Source organism: Molothrus aeneus, chromosome Z (genome assembly GCF_037042795.1).
Source record: "Molothrus aeneus isolate 106 chromosome Z, BPBGC_Maene_1.0, whole genome shotgun sequence".
Classification (NCBI taxonomy): Eukaryota; Metazoa; Chordata; class Aves; order Passeriformes; family Icteridae; genus Molothrus; species Molothrus aeneus.
In genome coordinates this window covers 47741139-47762558 of record NC_089680.1, presented here as the reverse complement: position 1 = coordinate 47762558, position 21420 = coordinate 47741139, and the positions used below count along the sequence as shown (strand labels likewise).

Sequence of the window (21420 nt, the reverse complement as noted above, 5' to 3'; positions counted from 1 at the left end):
CACCCGGGAGGGACCCCGGGCGCTGCGGAGGGCAACTCCGCGGCCCTGCGGGCCAGCTGCGCTGCCAGCCGGGGGTGGGACGCCCGGACCCGCTCCCAGTCCCCCGGGGCCCCTCTCCTGCTCACCTGGTGGCGGGGCTCTGGAGCCCGGGGCGCCGCGGGGTGCGCCGTGCCCGGCGGGGCTGCCCCGGCCCTGGCTCCGCGCTCCCGCCTCCGGCAAGCTCGGCCCGTGGAGGGGCGGCGGCGGGCAGAGGGCGGCGGGCGGCGGTAAGCGACCGGAACCGCCGCTCATGGCGAGTCCCGGGAAGCCGGAGCAGGAGCGGACACGGGCGCGGGTCTGGGGGAGTGCCGGGAGAAGGGAAGCAGCCGAGGGGGAGGTGGAGGCGGCGACGGCGGCCCCACCAGCGGGGGAGGAGGCAACGGAGGAGGCGGGGGGCGGCGGAGGGGAGGAGGAGAAGGCAGGCAGGAAGGGGGCGGCGGAAGAAGCCACCCATCTGCCGCGCCGGCCCGCCTCGCCGGCCTGACGGAGGTGCCGCTCACCGCCGCTCTCCTCGCTGCGCGGAGCCACGCCGCGGTCCCGCTGCCGGGCAGGGGCATGGAAGCCGGCGTCAGGCTGCGCCCCGGGGGCTGCCGAGCGGGCGGCCACCGGCATCGCTGCCCGTTCCGGCCGGCCGGCGGCGGCTGCCGCTCCAGGAGCAGCCCCACCGCGGGGACGGCGGAGCGGTCAGCGCTAGCGGGAACGCGTGGGTGGCATGGGCGGCGTGGGGAGCCTCCGGCCGGGGCGCAGCCCACCGCCGGGCGGGGGGGCCGGTGCCCAGCCGTGCCGGCCGCTCCAGCCGCGCAGCTGCTTACTACTGCCGAGGAGGAAGTCTCCCCGCCTGCTTCCTCCTTCCCTGCCTCCCTCCTTCCCTCCCTGCCTCTAGCCCCAGCGGTCCGCAGGCAGTCCGGCGCCTCCCCAAGGCCTCTCGCCGCCCGCAGCAGCGCTGCCGCAGGGCGTGACGACCCGCGGGGCGCGCACAGGCGCGGCTGCACCGCCCTGCAGCGGTGCCCCCTCGGGACAGCGGGAGCGGGGTCCCTGCCGGGACCCCCGGCGGGTCGCAGCCCTCCCCGAGCAACCCTTGCGCCCAGAGCCCGGAACCATCCTCGCCCTGACCCGCGCTCCGTCTCCGCGGGCAAGGGCGTCACCGCGGGCTTTCGCCCTCGCTGTCCGCCTCCGCGCCCCCCCCCCCCCCCCCCCGACTCGGCACGCCGCTCCGGGGGCGGGGGCCGGGGCAAAGGTTGCCATCGAGGGGTGAGCCAGCCCCCAGAGGCACGTGTAGGGAGCGGGGACCGCCCCATCCAGGCGTCAGCCGGGGGCGGTGGGTACCGATCTCTCACGGGGACAACCTGCGCCTGCCGGTATATATGCAAAAAAGTCAAGGATGTCGGTAAAGGGATAGGTTAAGGACAGGGGTTTCCTTAAGCTGTCACGGTGACGCCGCTTTCGTTGTCAGACGAACAACATTCTGGCAAATCTATTTGCATGAGAAGACATCAGGAACGCAGCCAAGACGCAGCTAAGAGTTTCTCTGAAAGCGAGGGAAATGCCTCTGTACGTGCGTCCATGCGCCTCTGCGATGCGGAGAAACAGCTGCGTGTGCGGAGTGAGCCCAGCGGGTTTGGCTCTCAGAAAGAGTGGAATAGTGGGAAAAATGACACATGCATTAACAAAGAAAATGCATAGCGAAATTTACTAGCCAGAGGGGTGCACTTGTCCTCAGTGGAGCAACAGTAATTCTCTGAGATCTAAATGTGCAGACAGAGAATTTGTTTCATTTTGCACATCACAGCAGTGCTGCCTTCTCCTGTGTCATGCTATGAGTGGGAAATGTTTCCACAAATCCTGCATTTGCCTGCCCCACTGTGCCAATTTTTTCTCTCACTCCATATCATTTGGTTGAGGTTTTCATCCAGTGTGGGAGCAGATGATCATGACTCCCCAGAGGATTAACAACTCGGGGGTTTGTAGCAGACTATTGATGTGATTCTTATGTGCAACAATTTTTTAAGGTCGTTCAGAACATTTCTTGATTTGTTTGTCTAAGCTTCATGGAGTGTTTCAGGTCGCCAGCCCTGAAATTGGAAACAACTTCAACAGCTCCTATTTCCTGATTATGTGAAACATGAGGGTCTGAAGTACTTTCCTTACACTTCACCTTTCCGAGGTGTCTACACTTCTTTCAGATTGCTGCTCTCTGGCATGCACATGCAGCCTGCGTGAAGGTCTTGGCAGTTCACAGCTGGCAGAAAGTGATGAACAGAGCCACTATTGCTTTTGTGATGATTCATTTTTCACTCACTTCCTGGGGGGAAGTTGCTTTAAAACTACTCCCATGTTGAAGGTAATACCTAAAAGTGCTTTGTGGCACAGACTTCCTTTTTTGTGAGCCCTCCAAAAATGGCAAATTTGAATACTAATTATACCCTACAAGAAAAGGTGTGAAAATAGCACCAGTCGTTCAGCTAAGACAGTCTTTCTAATCTTTTTGTATGTAGATTATCTTCCAGAAATAAGTAAAGAAGAGATATTTCTGAAATACGAAGTTACTTCAGCTGTTAGTCTAACGCACACTCCAGACTACAGGCTGTCTGGAAGTTCAGGAAAGCTGTTTCTGTGCAATTTGGGGCAGGAGTCTTGCAGACATAACCTGACAGTTGTGGTGCACTGCACGTCATTTGCTTCTGGAGCTTTGGTGTTCCATTTTCCTGTTAGTTCTAAATTTAAATAAAGCCTTTTCAAGATAACATTATTGCAAAAGCTAGATCCAGATTTTTTTTTTCCTGGAGTCATTTTACTCAAGTATGATAAGAGATACTACCTTTAGTCTAATACCCTGTTAGGGTAAGTGCCATATTTGGAAAACAGGCAAGCTTTTAGCAGTGTACAAAAAGCCTTCAAATCTGCTAAAGGTCCTCACTTACTTAAACACAAGGTTTTGTCTAAGGTTTTAAAAAATTGTTAACTCATTTTTCTAAATAAACATACTGCTGGCTATCCAGAATTACACTCCTTGGTAGTTTATATCGAACAGATCCAGGGAAAAGTTATAAAAAGCTTTTTTTCTCCTTTGTTGTGGTTTTTGTTATAAAGTTTACAAACTCGCAATGCTGCCCAAAAATACAATAAAAAATGGAAGTCTACATGTATGATTTTCAGGGCCTTACTGTGATACAATGTTGAAAACTGTGGGATTAGGTATATTGTTTCACTAGAAATTAAAAAGTTAAACATCCACTGTGCCCAGATCTCTTAAATCTGATAGCCTCTGAAGTGGTGTTTTAAGACTTTGCATAAACCAGACATTGCAATGGGATTATTTCTACCATGAATCCTTCATTATCTCTGTTTTGTTTCTTTTGGTACTGCTGAAGTCCCTGATCATTAGAAAATTACTGCAAGTAATTTGCATGGCTGGCAAGATTGAAAAAACTGATAATGGACCTTGAAATGTGATAACTGACCTGTGGAATGCCTCAATGGCACTGGGGAGTATTCATCCAAAGAGGTGAGCCAATCTGCAGCACAGGTGAAGTGCCCGTGCAGCAATGCCCACAGCACGGGTAACAGCAACAGCTGGAAACCTCTGTACAGCTGGAAACCTCTGTGCAGCTGGAACACTGTGGTCGAATCAGTGCCACTGAGATGTGACTGAGGGACAAGCTGCATGGCTGGAGCACTGCATCAGTGGCTATAAACTGTTCAGAAGTGACAGGCAAGGAAGGAGGAGGGGGCAGCAGTGGGGAACATGTTACCCTCTGTGTGGAAAATGGATGAACTACAGAGAGCTGCCATATAAAACCAGCAAGGAACAGGTGAAATGGGTAAAAATTTATAGGTAAAAATTGGGGTCAAGCCAACAAGAGAAACCTCATGGCTGATGTTTACTGCAGGCCACCAGACCTAGGGGAGGTTGTTAATGAAGTGGTTTTACTTCAGCTACAGCAAGATTCACACTCCAGGCTCTGTTCCAGATGGGGGATTTCAAATACTCTGACATCTACTGGGAAAGTAGCACAGCAACTTCTGTCTCCCGTAAGCAGGCCAGGAGAATTCTGGAATGCATTGAGGTCTTAATCCAAGTGATAGCCCAACCAGAGAAGAAACTTTACCACAATAAGAATAATACAGACTTCTGCAGGTATGTGGTCAGAAACGGAGACCAAAGAAAATGTACGCCTCCAATAAATAAGACAACTGGTCTAGTACAGAAAAGGCTGAGGCACTCAACATTTTTTTGCCTCAGTTTTCAGTGGTAAACTCTCTTCCGACATTTCTTAAGCCCCTTGTACCTAATCTAAATTAACCCTTCTTTGGTTTAGAGTGACTGTTCTCTAATAAGTTTTGATTTGTAGGGAAAAAATACATGGTTCAAATGAGTATGAGAAATACAATGTGGAAGGGACAGTGAAGTCAAAAGGATAGGTGGTTTCATAACGCATTTTATTTTGTCAGTGGCAGGATGTTTCTCATCCTTTCAGTAGCTGCTCTGGATTAACCCTGACAGTCAGGCTCTATATTGTAGATTACAAGATTTTTGACCTGTGATGGCACAGGTTTTCCACAAGAAACCCAGGTAAAACAGCTTCAGTCATTCTAAATTTCTTATACTCTAGTCTTCAGATATATTAAAACGCCCATCAAAGAGGGATGTTGTGAAGCTCTTCCATGTTACAGTTGAGAATATGACATTGTTTGTAGTATGTAATGCAGCTTTATCCCACACTGTAAAACACCATTCATGCATCCCTTTGTTTCTGAACAAGCAGTAGCAGAAATACAGACCAGCTTTTTCAAATGACTGTTAGACATGGTGGCTAATATTTAAACCCAATGTGAAGTTCATGGTTGTCATAGCTACCAAGTAATGGTAGAAGAGTGTTGCCAGACTGAAAGGAACATCAAACTGAAGAAAAGTGGACTTGCTATTACAGATTTAAAAGCTAACCTTCAGGCAATTAGATTACTGGACTACGTTCACTCATCTCCTGCTCAGATTTTAGCTACCGTGTATTCAAGGGACAGTCATGGGTGGTCTCATGGGGAAAGTGGAAAAAGGGGCATCACACCCTTTGACTCACAGTTTGCTTTATGCAAATACATCCCTGGCTGTCAATCTGTTGCAAACAGCTGCTCCTTTATCCCATAGCAATCTAGTTGACATTTCACATTCCAAGTTTCCTTCTAATGCTATCCACCTGTGGATTGATGAAAGAATTAGATCATTGAATTTATATTATTTTGAATTTATGTTGATAGAAGAACTGATATACTAATATTATCATAATTGATAAAAGAACTAGAGGAGTGGGGAATTCTTATCAAGTCTCATTCTCCCTGTACAGCTGACAGTAATCTCACGGCACGTGGTGACTGCCCATAGATTACAGAGCCTTGAACAGTGAATAGTTCAGTGTCCCTGAACTACTCACTGCAGCTGTTCCCAGGAAAAGTGATATAGTTAATATCCTTAATGAATATGATGCATGTACTGAACAACACCGGCAGTATACTTTAAATATCTTGGTGTGGTATTCAGGAAATCAGGAGAGGATTCCACACCTATCACTCAAAAAACACAGAGTCACTTTGCTGGACTTCAAGGGAAAGGAATAAGGGAAACTATGAGAATGAAACTAGTCATTACTGAGGCTTGGATACAATCCAAAACTTCTTTCTCCTCCACTAGGAACTGATAAAAGAGTAAGTGAAAGATGTCATTCAATTTGCATACTACAGAAAGTAACTGTTTAGAAAGTATACTAAGTATTCCTTGAAGCTTTATTAATACACTGATGATGAGGTGTTATAACTGGAGACAGTGTTGACAACATCTGAAAAGATAGGAAGCTTCATGTATCAGACAATGCTAACCCTTGCATTGAGAAGTCTGATATTCTATATTGTAAACCCACAAAAGTTGGTAAATTCTGCAGTAACTTAGACAGTGAGGTCCAAATATCAAAAAGCTCACATCAATGAGCAGATTGATGGACTTCATGGCAGAATTGATGGACTTCAATGGCAAAATTCTGGACTTCAACTTGGCCTGTAGCCTTAGGACCAATATGGAACACAACATGCTCTCAATTTGAAAAACTGAAAACCTGAAAAAATAGATATGAAAAGGCTATTATGTAACAAAAACAAGTGACTATTGCAATCAGCCATAATACCTGCTAGAATTTTTTGAATCACAAGAGAAATTGAACAAACTGCTGGACATCATTGGCGTGATATTTTTATGGGATTCACACCATCTGTATCTGGCATATTACATCTTATATGCTATGATTCATTGTAATATTGTGTTCTGTTTTATTAGCTCTTATATTCTTGTTCTGGTATATTTGCATATTGCTTTTCTCTCCATGTCAAAAATATATTACATTTAACACATCGATTGTTAAATTATTACCTGCCAGTGAGAATACTATCTCCTTCCTGATGTTGCATCATAGTGTATAAGAAATGTATGTATAATCAATGGAAGACCTGCAAGGAGCACTCTGAAAGCTAGGTTTGTATTTTCTTATTCACTGACAGAGCTTAAGAGCCAGGTTTAAAGAAATAATCAGTATGCAGTCTTGACCTGTGGCCAAATTTAATTTTTTTTTTCCCACTGAATGCCTTTAAATATCATTGTACCTTCCCTAAAGAATTAAAAGGTACAGGAAAGGAGGGAGGAACGAACAGCCATTTGATTTGGAACAGAGGTGTTATCAATCATAATGACTGGAGTTTAGTTACAGAGCGAGAAGAGGACAGGCAAGAGTAATACACCTTGAGCTAGAGCATTGACAGAATATTAGCACTGGTGTTTTTGTTTATATGTAACAGAATTTATTACTGCCTTGTTTAATGTTTCACAGGCTTTGTCTGTAGTTTCCCATCAAATGCACACTGAAGTAATTTCTCCAATCCCAGGCTAAAGTTTCTTGGAGAAATATAACCAGAAATTTAAAAATAGGTTTGAATGACAGAACCCATCATTAGTGACTGTGTGGGTCTGAGGCACAAAGAGAATTTACAAGATGTCTACATTCAGAATTGACAGGCTCTGTCTCTCAGTGCCTCTTGGGGCTGCATTTCACTCTTAGGCATATTTAGCAAGAAGTAGAGAAATTATTTATTCATCCACCAAAACCAGAAAACACAACTATAGAGAGACTGATTACTCTGTGATATTCATCTTCTCACTTGACAGAGCTACATATTTCATTGATGCACATGCTTTTTCTTTTGCTTTGACATGCTGCATTACTTCAGTGAAAAGAAAGGATTCTGCCAACAGAGCAGGAGAATAGCTGTCTCTGTTAAAGGAGAACCTGTACTGAGTTTCCTTCTTTTCTCCAGTGAGACCCCAACATGTCCATGCATACAGAGAAACAAATCTAGGATGAGGTGGCAAAGATTGACATTGCTTATTTTGCCTACTAATCTTTGAAGGCTTTGCTATTTACAAACTTCTGGAAAGCCAAATGAATTTCAGTGGGTTAATTTAGGTTCAGACTAAGGCTCCTGTTGGAGATTGGTGAATGTCTGTAATGGGGGAAGAGGATGTTGTTGTGTGTGCATGAGCATATGTGAATGTCCGTGTGTACAGTCTGGATAGCCATTTTCCATCCAGAATGAATGTATGAAAAAACAAACCTCCTTGTGGATGGAGAAGGAAAAACTCCAGGCAATTCCAGAATACATTTTTCAAGAAACACAGAGGAAGGAACTAAAAGAAGACTTTGTGGTAAAGTATTGGCTGACATATGAGCAAAAAGGCTGATAACTGATCCTTGATATGTTTAGGCAAATATGACTTTATATTACATAAGAATGCACAGGTAATGACTATTTTATTGTATTCCTTGGGGTGAACTAAACATGTGTTTTTACTTAAGTATAAAGAGATCTGATGTGAAGTGCCTTGGACACAGTTTTCCTGTCACTGATGGTTCTCCAAGGAGTCTACAAAGATGCAGCATGAGCTGAATCTGTATGTACACTTGCACCTCCACCCACCAGATGATGTTCCATGAGGTGCATGAAGCACCTCAGCCAAGCATTGGGTTAATTCTCCACCATCAGCTCTGTCTACCAGAGTGGCCCCTGACCACTTGAATTACACGATCCTGCAACATAACTCTGGAGCATTTCTTTCCTCATCAGCAAGGGAACCTTCACTCCTTTGTATGGTTGATCTGTTTTTGGCAATCCTGCTTCCAGTCAGTTAAACCAGTTCTGCAGTTAAATCTTCCTGTGAACTATGCCAGGTAATTTCTCTGTCACAAATTGCCATTGCTGAGCAATTTTCATTTGAATTTCTCCTTCATGACAAAATCCTCTTTTGGTTTGATCGGGGGAGATCCTCCAGATGATGGCCACAGACTGGCTGTTTAAGGTTATGTAAGTGGTGTACAGTTGTAGCCACGAGGTATGTACATAGTTCTGAGGGGTGGTAGAATATGTTGTCTGCTTTGACTTTCAGAAAAACCCCTCAGGTGCATTCAGTCAACACGTGGAGAGAGTTAAGCAGTGAAGTGTACAATAGGTTAAGTGTGCTGTGTCTTACCCAACTTCGTAATGGTTATCTCTGTGCACAGCCCTTTTTCTTCTGTGAAACCATTTCCAGAACAAGGTGCTGCAAATACTTTGATTAAAGGAGGCAGGACAAGGCTCTAAAAGGAGACTCCCTCACTGGATGACATGCTTGAGATATAATGAATATTTTAATTCCTCTTTGACTAAGATGCCTTTCCCTCCTGATCAGTACAATCCTGTCATATCTCACAATAGTAGATTTTCTAGATGAATTTGGCCAAACAAGTGCCTTTTTTTCCTGAGGCATGGAATCACTGTTAGCATGTCTGCTCTTCCACTGAGCCCTTACAAAGCCACTCTGCTTACCAGATGAAAGGGACACACTGAAGGACCACAACTCCTTGATTAGTACCTAAAACAAAATGTCATTTGTCACTTTATCAGCACGGTTTATGAGTAACATAATGTGATAATGGCTGGTGCTGAAACAGATTGAACAGTTCAACCCCTGTGATGTTTGTTAGAAGATGTTTGCTTGCTGGTGTTTGATTCACAGCAGCCTTTAGTGACTCACAGTGCAAGGCAAGGTACTGCAGTAACAGATAAACAGATAGATCATGAGTCTGCATGCAGCAGAACTGGGAGCATGCAAGTTTCTGAGAGGATTTTGTGACAGAACACACAATGTATCCAGACAGTGAGGAGCAAATACTCCCAAGCAAGAGCTTTCACTTGTGTATCAATAGAATACAAATCTTCAAGGGTCTCCAAAGGTCAATTTCCTGTGTCAGTGGTCAATAATATATCAAAAGAGAGTCCAGAATCCCTAAAAAAATATCAGACATATTTTTCACAAAGATGAAAGAACCTTGCTGAAATCAGAGACATTGAGAGCTGGCTGTGGGGATTGATGTGGGGAGGAGAGCTCAGTTGGTGTTCCACCTTTGTTGTGCCAAGAAATACATCAGACCCACTCAGTGTTTGCTATAGTGTCTGCCTCTTACCTCATCATGTCCAGGAGACAGAAAAGAAAATGCAACTGTTGTGGTCCTGAATTAACTGTTTTGGGAAGGTGTTGGTGCTTGAATCAATTAAAATTCCTGCAGAAAGTGCTCGTCCTGTAAACATCTGCCTGGCCAAGTCATCACATTGCATTAGTGCAAATAACCTCGTTTCAGGCTCCAAGTAGGTCTGACAGCAGCTGTCCACAGTGAGACAGGCCATGGGTACATATAGAGCAATAGACAGGACAGAGAGACAAATCATCCCAGTGGGCAGTGGGAGGAGGTGAAAGGGATGAGGTCACACAGAGGTATGATTCGGGCCATTTGATTTGTTTGTGACATATAACCAAAAGATTCCTGAAGATAGGCCTGTCTTTGAAATCAGTCCTTACTGAACTGGGACCAGAGAACCTCAGTCATTTGTACTGGGCACTTTATGGAGAGTATCAAAGGATCCATGAGGTGCACAAACCCTCACTGGAGTTTTCCACTGAACTAAGGCATGGGCAAGCAAAGAGGCAGAGCAAGGACTGGTGAGTGCCTGAGCCACAATCTTGCCAGGCTCAGGATCACCACTATGATTCCCATGTTTGAAACTTGGGTGAAAACCTAGCATCAGCTTAAATGGGACCAGCAGCATCAGCATTTCATTCCCTGTGTGTGGCACACAGCTGAAAGACCTTGACTGAGTCTAGGGAAGAACAAGCTCCTAAAACTCCCTCTGACCATAAATATGTGGAAGGATTCTTGCTGGAAGGTCAGGATGATGGTGCCCAAGATGGCATAAGAACTTTCTAGCCCAGCTATGAGGTAGAGCTAAGTCCCCCAAATCCAATGTAGCATGTACTTGATAATATCTTCCATTATACAAGCCTCACTGTACCTCACTGACTGTAGAGAAGATGCAAATGGCAGGAGCTTGATAATGGAACAAGATCCAGAATCAATTCAGACAGCCTTGCAGGAAGAGAAATTTTAGGAAATCCTCTTCAATTTGATTTAATAAACCGTACTCTGGAACTGCTGCTGTGTTGGCCATGTCTCTGCAGATCAAGAAATTATGAGAATTCATGATGTGTCCCAGCTGTTTCCATTCTGTAATCTCCACTCTCCACCCCAATTCTTCTCTTCTACAGTTCAGGAAGATTTACAACATGGAGGACTATGAAGCCCTGAGGTATTGTGCTATAACATTCTTGCACAAACCAAATCTCTCTCCAATTTGACTCCAGAAAACCAACTAGATTCCACTAGGGCATATTTTTCATCTCTGCTCTCACCTCATTTCTGATACTATGTGAAGACCTTGTTCCCAGTGAGAAACTTCAGGACCTGTGCAGCTTTACCAAATGGAGCTCCCTGAAGCAACTTAAAAATGTACAGGGACTTCCTCTGGGTTGCAGGAAGTACTGGAGAATTATTTTATTTGCAGCAGAAAAACTGAAAAAGAGGCAGGAGATGTCAAGGATAGATGGCACAAAGAATGAACTACCACATTTTTAACAGGTGATGTTCAGTTTTTGAACTAGCTTCCAAAAAATCTAGTGGTATTTTTTTTTTAAGACTTCAAAATCGGATTATATTTTTCCTGAGAAAATTGTAAGACAAGCGCCATTTGCTCCTCTATATTTGCTTCTCTGATCAAACCTGCAGAGCTTTCTAGTTATGCATATGACCACAGGAAGTCCTGGCCTTTCCTTGAAAGAATTTCACAGCAATCCTACCAGTAATGGGCTATACTCCTGCTGTTTGTATACATAAATACAGAAATACATATATGCATTTACGGGTACGTGTGTACTCAAATACACCCAGAAGCATAAAAGGATGAAGCAAAGGATATGTAGAAACTTCATAATCTCTGAAAACTTCTCTGTAAGTAAGATGTCAGTTCCTTTTTTGGTTAAAAAAAAAAATCCAAAACTTCTTTTGCCAATAAGTAGTCATAATCACTGCTAACTGGGTCATAAATTCCACTCTGCTTATTGATGCTTCTTAGCTCATCACTAAAAATGGCACAAGCAGATGAGTGCTGCTCTCTGCAAAATGCAAATTCCAAATCTACAGTGCTGGCTATAGCTTAGTGCTAGGAACTCTAATGCTGTTCCTGCTTTCAGCACATAGAAGAACATCAGCCATGTGAGTGGCTACTGTTACAGTCTTCATTTTGAAGATGTGGGCTGATTAGTGCAGTAAAAGCTGCTTACTCTCCCCCTTCTCCTGTCCTCCATTTAGGCCAAGGAAGACCAAGTTTGGATTTACTGATGAGAAACTGGAAGTCATTGGACAACCCTCCTCACATGACAAGTTTATTAGTCTTCCAAACATCAGAAGCAGGTCTGCATATTAGTTGACTAAACATGAGACGAGTAAAAAGGTCCAGATAGCTGGAAAAGATTTATGAAGGAAATTTTAATTTATGTTTTGTACATTAGTGATGATTGTAGGGACACATGATGGAGCCCTGTTTTCCTAGAGCCTGCAAAGGGGAAGTGATGAATGAATACTTTGGTTTTCTTTGCTTGCCTGTGCAGACTTTGCTTAACTAATTAAACTATTTTTATCACAATACATTATTTTTCTGCCTTTAAGACTTCTGATTGTCTTTCCCATCCCACTTGATGGGAGTGGTTATGTGGGCTTTAGCTGCCTGCTGGGGTTACTCCATCACGATCTGCCAACAGTAGGCTCCTGCCATGGTTTCTGAGGCGGGGAGCTTTCAAACAAAGAAAAAGAGCCATAAGACATGGATATGTGATTTTTTTTTTCTCTGATGTTGCTAATTTTAACTTTTAATGCAGGCCTGTAATTTCTAAGCAGGAACTGTGGCTGTTGTCTGCAGACACTTGGGGAGCTATGGTGACATTCTGGCAAACCACTGGCTCCAAATTCTTCAAGCAAAGTCAGAGGTGTTTTCCTGGGTAAAAACACAGGTCCAGACTACAAAGTAGCATCATCTCTTGCTTCTTGTGAACAATGGCACACACACTCACATCTTCTTCATCAGCATTATTAGTTCAATTCCTTCACATGTGCAGGGGACCCTGAAATCTTGCACTTGTGGCACAATGATCTGTTGGGCCTTGAGGCTCAGTGTGATTGCTAATGAAAATTCCACAAGTACCTCCATGTACATAGTGGGATTACTTACTCAGGATTCACCAAGAGGGAGCTCTATAGGCCCGCATACCTTTTTCAAAAGTAAAAGGTTTAGATGGAAATGCTTAAATGCCTGCATAACTCAGGCATCAAAGTCCTATTCCGAGATGTTATGGTCCAGATCTTCAATAGCTTTCATGTGCCAAGCTGAGATTTGAGCAGTGATTGTGCCAAGCAGGAGTTCATCCCACTGGCTAGATGAATGCACAGCATTAAAATTATGCCCTTCAGGAATCTCACAAGACTCTGTGAGACTGGGATTCTCAAAGTAAAAAAAATTAACTTTCTACTACTTCTTTTCATGGTTATCTATAAGTTATCAGTATTTTAAAAATTTATATAGGACATTCATTCAGCAAAACAATGTTAAATGTTTACCACCTCCAGAAATCATGCTTTGAGGAGCTGTAACAAATGGAATTAATAATGTTAATTAAATATTTAATGCCTTTAAACAGATTGAAAATTCAAGGCATGACTAAACTATTAATGACAAAATCCTGCAAAAATGAGCGGTGCTAAAATTTGGGAATTGATCTTTGCTAGCCTCAGCATTATCATGGAATCATTGAGTGGCATGGGTTGGAAGGGACCTTAAAAGATCATTCAGTTCCAAACCTGTCCACCATGGGCAGCAATGCCACCCACTAGATTAAGGTGTTCAGGGCTACATCTGACTTGGCCTTGGGATGGGGCATCCACAACTTTTCTGGGCAATCTGTTCCAGTTTCACACTACCCTCTGAATAAAGAATTCCTTCCTACCATCTAATCTAAATTTCCCCACATGCATGCTTTTTAAAAAAAAAAAAAGTAAAGTTTCAAACCATTTCTCCTTGTCCTATCACTACCTGTGTAAGTTGCCATTAGAAGTGTGCTCTGCCCACCACTGACCTTTCCTTTGGCCCTGTACAGAAGTACATTGCAGCCCTGTCTGTCACTATGAGATGAGGTTTTTTCTCATAGACTATTAACCTTCTTCATCATATATGATGGATGTGCTCTGGGTGTGAATAGTGGTTTCCCCACCCCCCTACCCTTTAAAAAAAAAAAAGGTTATGACAGCATGTTTGTCAGTTTTTACCATTGTTATACAAAACCTCAATTCTCTTATTAAAAATATTAACAACACAATGCAAAACATCTCCATTGTCTTAATCAGCAGAGATACTTTTACACTTTCATTGAACAGATAATGTCTTGGAGGCAAAGAAATATTGTGAAATTTATATGTAGCTGCTCAGCTGGCACTGGAAGCTGTGTAAAGCATTTTGCATTTCCTCTCCATCACTTTCAGACTCTTTACTAAGGATGAGTGTTGATTATGCTGGTACAATTTCCCTTGGTACTAGGGACTGCCTTTTCCCTGTTTCTTTCTGTTTCTCGATTCTGATTTTATTCAACATCTAGTGTTGATTACAGAACAATGTTGTGTGGGCCTTCAGCATATAAAAAACTCTTTGGTGGAACTTACTTTTCCTTAAGTGGGAGCCCAGAGATAAATTAATGAAATGATACTAAATGGGAGGCTGAATCAGAAATATTATTGAGCATGAACACACCTATATACAGAAGTATGTAAAGCTATTATATACTTTCCTCTACAGTGGTCAGACTTTACCTAAATCCATTAAAACTTTATTACTACATTTTCTTCAGCAATAGAGTAGAAATGCCTTAGACTGTGGATTACATGTTACAGGAGGCTTTTGAAGCCACACTGTTATTTGGATGCTGTAGTAATATAAATGAAGATCTTCAGTGCATGGCAGTTCACAACCCCTTGCGGTTTATGATAAACACAACCAATCAGCAAATCAAAGACTGGAATAAACCACAAACTTTTCTTCAAGCTGTGCTTGCTAAGCTGAAAAATTGCTTCAAGCAACAAATAGTTGTGAGCTGCCAGTGTTAGACAAGAGATCAGTTCTTAGAAGATATGTTTCCAAAACTGGTCTGCGTGTTGGATGTAGTACCACAGAATGCAAGAGGAAGTGGCAAAGACAGGAGAGAATCTTACTGGTGAAACAGTATTTTACCTGAGCCTAACATTGACTACAAGATAGACTTTTCACTCTAATAATAGCTACATTTATTCTACTAACAGCATTCAGGGGAAAATGGGATATTTGGCTCAAATGTTAAACAGTTGGTAATTTCATTAGTCTATTAGAGTATTTCTCTATCAATACTATCAATAGCTGTACAGCAGTATTTTCACAGAAATGTCTCAGCATAAGAGAAAACTGCAATAAATTCTTGCACAAACTAGGCATGCAGCAACACTCAGAGATCATTGAAAATGCAGGTTCAGCACAATATGATTCTCTGCATCCTGAGATTCTTATGGCAAAAGAAGTGAAAACAAGTAGCTATTAATATAAACTAATTGCCACTGTTCTTGTATTCCCACTGCCAATGTGCTGTTTAACATTAGATGTGAACACAGCAGTCAGCCAGACGTGACTGAAAGTCTGGTGCTTTTTTAAAAAGATGCAAAATCTACAGTATCCACACTGGCATTATAGACCTGGGTAAGCCATCTGCCAATGTAATAACTTGAAAGTTAGCAGTTTTCACTCCCTTGGCTGGTGCTTGCCTTGATGGAATAATCGTTTGGTATCTTTTGCTCCCAACCTGGAGGCTTAGCACCTTGCTAGGCCACATTCCTATCTTGCTGTACAGAAGAGGAGATGAAAAACACTTTCTTCTGGCAGCAAGTGCACTGTGCTCCATAAATGAGAGACAACTAAAGCCAGGAAACCATGGGTTTAAAACCAGGCATAGACACAATATGTGTCACAAACACCTCTGGGCAGATCCAGCATCACAGTCAGGACTGGTATCTGATCACAGCCCTGGAGCAGATGCTGTCACATACTGGCAGTAGAGACTTTGCAGGAAATCATGCAGACTGCCCTAAGCACTGGACTGGTAACTGATTCTGCATAGTGCAGAGGCTTACAGCTTCTCTATCAGCTCTTGGACCCCCTGGCATGTGAATGTCATGTTTCTCAAAAATGTGCCCGCTTTTTCAAAGCGGACCTGATTTTTTCGTCAGGCCCTGGAATCTCAGGATTTCATAAAATCCTAGAATGGTTTGGGTTGGAAATGCCTTAAAGATTGCCTTGTTTCAACACCCTGGCATGGGCAGGGACACCTCCTAGGTGTCTCAAAGCTCCATCCACATGGATAAAACAGGGCATCCACAACATCTCTGGGCAACATGTTCCAGTGCCTCACCACCCTCATGGTAAAGAATTTCTTCCCCATATCTAATCTAAACTTACTATCTAAATTTACTATGTAAATGTAAACTTACTATGTAATATGTAAACTTACTATGTAAATTTGAAGCCATCCTCATTTGTCCTGTCATTGAATGCTGTTGTAAAAAATCCCTCTCCAGCTTTTCTATAGGGCCCTTTTATGTACTAGAAAATTCTGTAAGATCTGTCTGGAGAACTCTCTCCTCCAGGCCTAAGAAATGCAACCCTCTCAGCCTATTTTCACAGAGAAGGTGCCCTGTCCCTCTGATAATCTTTGTGCCCCTACTAGTCTCATTCCAGCAGGCCTGACTCTTTCTTGTGTTGGGGGTCTTGTGTTGCATGAGTCTAATGGTTGTCTGGCAGTTTGCCCCTAGCTAAACTGACCTGTGTTCTTCTGCCCAATAGCTCAGAACCATAAATTTGAATCCACGGTCAGATCTTGTAGGAAGTCAGCTGGGAAACAACTCCAGGGCATACCTTTAAGTCAGGGATTCATGATTCTCCACCTTCTCTCTGTAGACAACAACACTGAGAGGATTATTCTTCCAGCAAGAAAAGTTAAGGAGATCAGGTATATTTTAGACTTTTGAAATAACAAGCTCTTAGACAACACATTAATTTCAGACCAAGGATTCATATGTTAGAGAACTGAGTTTTTAGGAAACTGAGAAGGTTGCAGATTGTATATTGCATAAAGTATTGTATACTTGGATACTTATTTGTATAAAGCCTGTGCTTTCTAGAAGAGATGGTACTCTTTGCAAACTGTTTCATTATCTGCCTCTTAAAAACACAAATGTCACCACCTATTTGAATGCTTGTCTTTCGGAGGAAGAAAGCCTGAAAAAAAAAACAAAAACAAAAAAAGATAATCCTGTTTAGGATTGTAGTGCTGGTTTGAACTTTTTCTCATATATTACGGTTTTTGGAAGAACATGGTTTAGATGTTGAAGAGATGCTACATGTTAAACTGAATTTTAGGAAGTTGAAGAATTTTAGATGTTGGCATTCTTGTGGGAATTTTTGCCATGCAGGAGCAGTCTGCCTTCAGAGAGTAATGATCAACAGTCACCTTGGTATTTGTTTTAAAATTTGGTCCTTCCTGAGTTGTCCACCATTATCCAAACTTCTGTCAACAAGATAGAGTCAATTTTCATAGATGCTTCAGGCTGGTCTTACTCTGGGATATGTCTTTCATCTGGCCATAATTTCCATTAGGCCACTATTTCAGTATATCTACCAAAAAAAATGATTTGACATTTTCATTTTGTTGAGTCATTCCTTTTACCCCTACAGATTAAACCTGGGCTGTTTTAAACCTGGGCTTTTTCTCATTGAGTACAAGTCACTCAGAGACTCTCCTGTCATATCATGGCAGCTAAAGAAGAAACTGAAATGTGTAGTGAAACAAAGTGCTCCTAAGAAGGTTTACCTGTTCAGTCTTGAAGAAACTCTTGTACTAGATCTACATATATGAAGAGCAACGCAGAAATGTTCCCCAAAATTCAGAGTTTGGCCAAAACAGCTCATTCTCATTTTTGCATGAATTGCCATGATTATCCAATTGCAGCAAAACACAGCACTGTAAGTCAAGTTTCCTACACCAGGAGATAGTGTTTTCTCTTACTCTAAATAGATCTGATTGGTCTGCTCACCCCTTGCAGAGGAAGTGGCTTTTATAGCCTGAGGGCTGTCGGTACTGTATCAGTGAGTGTGGTTGTAGAGACTGTAAATTACAGGTAGCAAATGAGGCTGATTAAAAACATCTGTTTGCATACAGATACCACTTTCTGGCAATGAGCAACAAAAGAAGTAATAAGTTGAGTGAGGTTTGGTAGCTGTTTGCCTGCTTGTGGTACTGGATCTCCTTTTGTGCTCATGTTCCAACTTTGAATAAATATTTAGATTCTCTCTCTAGTTATAAGAAAAAAACCTGAATAGAAAATGGCACAATATCTCTGATTTCCCATATTGATACTTAGGATTGAACTACAAGCTGCAAAGTCTTCCAGAGAAAACAGGAAATAGTATGAGTCCCTTCGGAATGAGAAATACATGTTGTTTAAACCACCCATAGTCTGGCACAAAACCTGCAGTACAGTTCCTTTTTTAATGTGAATGCCATTGAAAATTACAAGCCAAGTCAATTTTGCAATATTTCTCTGTTTTAATGCAAATTTTAGCCCAAAACCTTCAATCACACAACAGTACTCCAGCCTTCCTCAGATGATTGTCACTTTACATAGAACCTCTCACCCATTTCTTCTAGAAAAATAGAATGTTCTCATAAGAATATTAAATTTTTGCTTCTCCTTCTAGAGCATTGGCTATTAAATGCTACATACATTCCAGGTGGGATTTCTTTTTCTCTATCTATATGAACAATATCTTTTTTCCTAGTACTTTTGCAAAAACCTTTTGTTACAATAACATGATCAATCAAATACTGCTGCTGTAGATATCTTGGAGCAGTAAGAAGTTGGAACTTTTGCATTTCAACTTCTGAATGAAAATACCACTGCTTTCTTTTATCAAATCCCTCACTTTCACACTTGGAATGTCCTCAGAAGAGTAACATCCTAGTCTTCAGATGAGTGGTGAATTTCCTATTTCAGTTTTTCCCCCATTTTTTCCCTAGAAAAAGGAAAATTGGAACTTCACCTAATTTTTTTTCCTCTTACTTATAATCTGCTGGTTCTGTCTTGAAATATTCAAACAGAATAATCAATCTTAAAACTGAGAAATTATATTGCTAAGGTCTATATGTGAAAGTGTAATTGCTGATCTAGTCAAGAGGATATTTACCAATTACTTCCATGGAAATTGGCATAGATCTGAAAGGACCACCTAAGGACTATTGCTGTTATTTGAGTTTGGAAATTTTCTAAATTTTTTTCCATCATTCCAGATGGTGGGAGAAACTCTGATTGCTTCAGGGCTGTCAAAAAATATGTGACCAATTCCTTGGTGTCAGCCTTTGCCCTGCACATTCTAGTTGCATTACTTGTGCTTGGGGTGGAAATATCTGGTAGTGGTGACTTTGATCTTGCAAGCTGGAGATTTTGCTCCTGATTGTGAGATTAACTTAGAAACTTTTTGCATAAAGGTTAACCTTCATCTGTCCTGCTAGCCTGGTTCTCACTGAGGTTCATGCAAACCCTTTCCTGAGTATGAGGAAGGAGATTTCCAATGTAAGTCTTCTTAGCCAGTAAGTTCCTTATTACACATTACAGGTCTGTAAGGAAAAACAACTTAGGGAGAGCTAGTTTGTAAGCAGAAAACTAACATTTCCCCTTCTGTCTTTTGAGATGAGAAAATAACTATGATTACTCAGCCAGGGCTGGCAGAAAGGGCACAATGCCTGAGGAAGTGAAAAGTGTTGAGGTCACAAGCAGTCAGACAGAGAGAAAGAAACTTGGAGCTTCTCCAAGCAGTTTCCAAACTGCTGTTTCTCCAAGATCAGACCTTCAGCTGTCACAGCCTAAGGACCCAGGATCTGGTGCCTGCCTGAGGTAAGCACAGCTCCTGAGTGAGGCCATCTGGTACTCTAAGGACACAGTTTTCCTCTCAGATTCATACTGCCATCCTGAGGATGCACAGTCCTCGCACATCACCTGTAAGAAAAAGTTTTTAGAGGCAATGCTTTTTGTGGAAATCTCACTTTTAGAACATGATGAGAAACCTGCACCATGAAAGGGAGTGTGAGGTGAGCTGTACCCTGTTGTGCTCACATTGCTGCAGAGAAGAGAGGCAGACTTTGGCTGCACACCGATCAGCATCCCTTTCCTTTCTTAATACTGAAAATACGCAGTTGTGCCATGCACACAGGGGCATAACAAACACTTTTTCACTCAAATGTTGAAAGAAATGTAGTCCTTTTACCCAGGGAGGTTTCAAAGCTTGTATCAGAGAAATTCTGTTATGCTTCTTCTGTTTTCCCTTACAGATTGATGGTATGAATCCTGTAGCTACTCTGACAGAAGATTTGCAAAATAACAGTGAAGACATAAGGATAAGCACATCTCTGTGACAGAAAATATGCCTGACCTTTAGTGATGTCAGCTGCGAGCATTGCCTCATGGCTGATCACAGTAACTGGACAGACTACAGGCAGTAGAAGTGGTCAGAGGTCTGCATTTCAGGCTGCTATTAACAATACAACCTAGGACAAACCATGTGTGAAAATCTCTTGTATGTGTCATTTCCAGTTAATAATTCTTAGGAAATAAACTTGCTATTTCAAGTCCTCAAATTGAGAGCAAGGAACCAGCGTCTCACCTCCACTTTAAGTAATGTATTCTGAATATAGAAATTGCCATATATTGGAGTGCCAAGCAAATGATTTATAGTCAAGAGATGCCTTTGCTGATAAGCTTTGAGGTAAAGCCTCACAGTGCCCAGACTGGCACTGTTTCCTGGCTTAGGAGGCCTCATTCCTTCTGGCACCTCATCAAACTGCCCTCTGAAAAATTCAGCTCTGCTTCTCTCAAAAGCCAGACTGGCAGCCTCTCTCTATCCGTTCTGGGGGCCGGCAATGCTGGAACCTTGCTGCTCCAGTGACCTTCCCAAATGTCTGTTCTAAACTTATTGATAACAAATCTGTATCCATTTATTCTTAGACCAACATCAGGTTTTAGCTCAAAAACTTCCTCATACAACACAGCATTTTGTAATCAGATATTTTTACAGAAAGTAATCAAGTGACTTCAAGCCTTTTCTTAACTGGGAGAAACAACCATACTTTTTTTGTCTTCTTTCAGAAGATCTGTGAGTCTGCCCAGAACCCTGGCTGTAGCATTGGGCAGTACAGGAGGTATTAGGAATTGTTTGAGACCAGGTTTGCTTCAGGCTATACACTGAGGTTTCTGAGCCTCATGCTGTGTCTTTCAATTTTGTAACTGCCTTTCCCTCCATTGAATTTTTCTGTCTTTTCTCATATTTCAGTATCCAGGATACTCTGGGGTGTGTGAGTGACATGAAGAAACAGTTATATCTCCATTTTGAACAAGCTGTTTTCTTTCAATGATGTCACAAATGAGTCATTTAGATCATTTAAGGAATCACCATTGAGGGTATTGGCAAATTCAATATAAATTTGTGAAAGCATGACTTAAAAAATTTGGTGGCAAGGTCCACTCTATGACCTAGCATATAGATGAAGCATACATGGAAAAATTGCATTATTGGATTAATTGGATTAGAATCCAAGGCATAATTGGATTAGAATCAGTTTAGAATGATTCACACATAGTCTGAAGATGCAAAATGATAAGGATGTAAAAGAGTAAGTGAGACCCCTCTGTTGAGCCATGAAGTTCAGTGAGGACCCCCTTGCCTTCTAAACTCCTGATGGAGCCTAGGTGCAGCTGAGCACAATCTTGGTCCCAGACCCTTGGTCAATGGTTTATGTATAAAAGA

General features: G+C 42.5%; 1 protein-coding gene across 1 annotated transcript in view; it reads right to left on the bottom strand.

Moving 5' to 3' along the window:
• The window catches only part of RNF38 (ring finger protein 38), a 105223-nt gene extending 104572 nt beyond the window's left edge, over positions 1-651 (bottom strand). The window contains exon 1 of the mRNA XM_066569506.1: positions 126-651. Coding sequence (XP_066425603.1) covers positions 126-651 — 526 coding nt within the window. The remainder of the gene's footprint in view (positions 1-125) is intronic.
• Between the last annotated feature and the right edge of the window lie 20769 nt (positions 652-21420).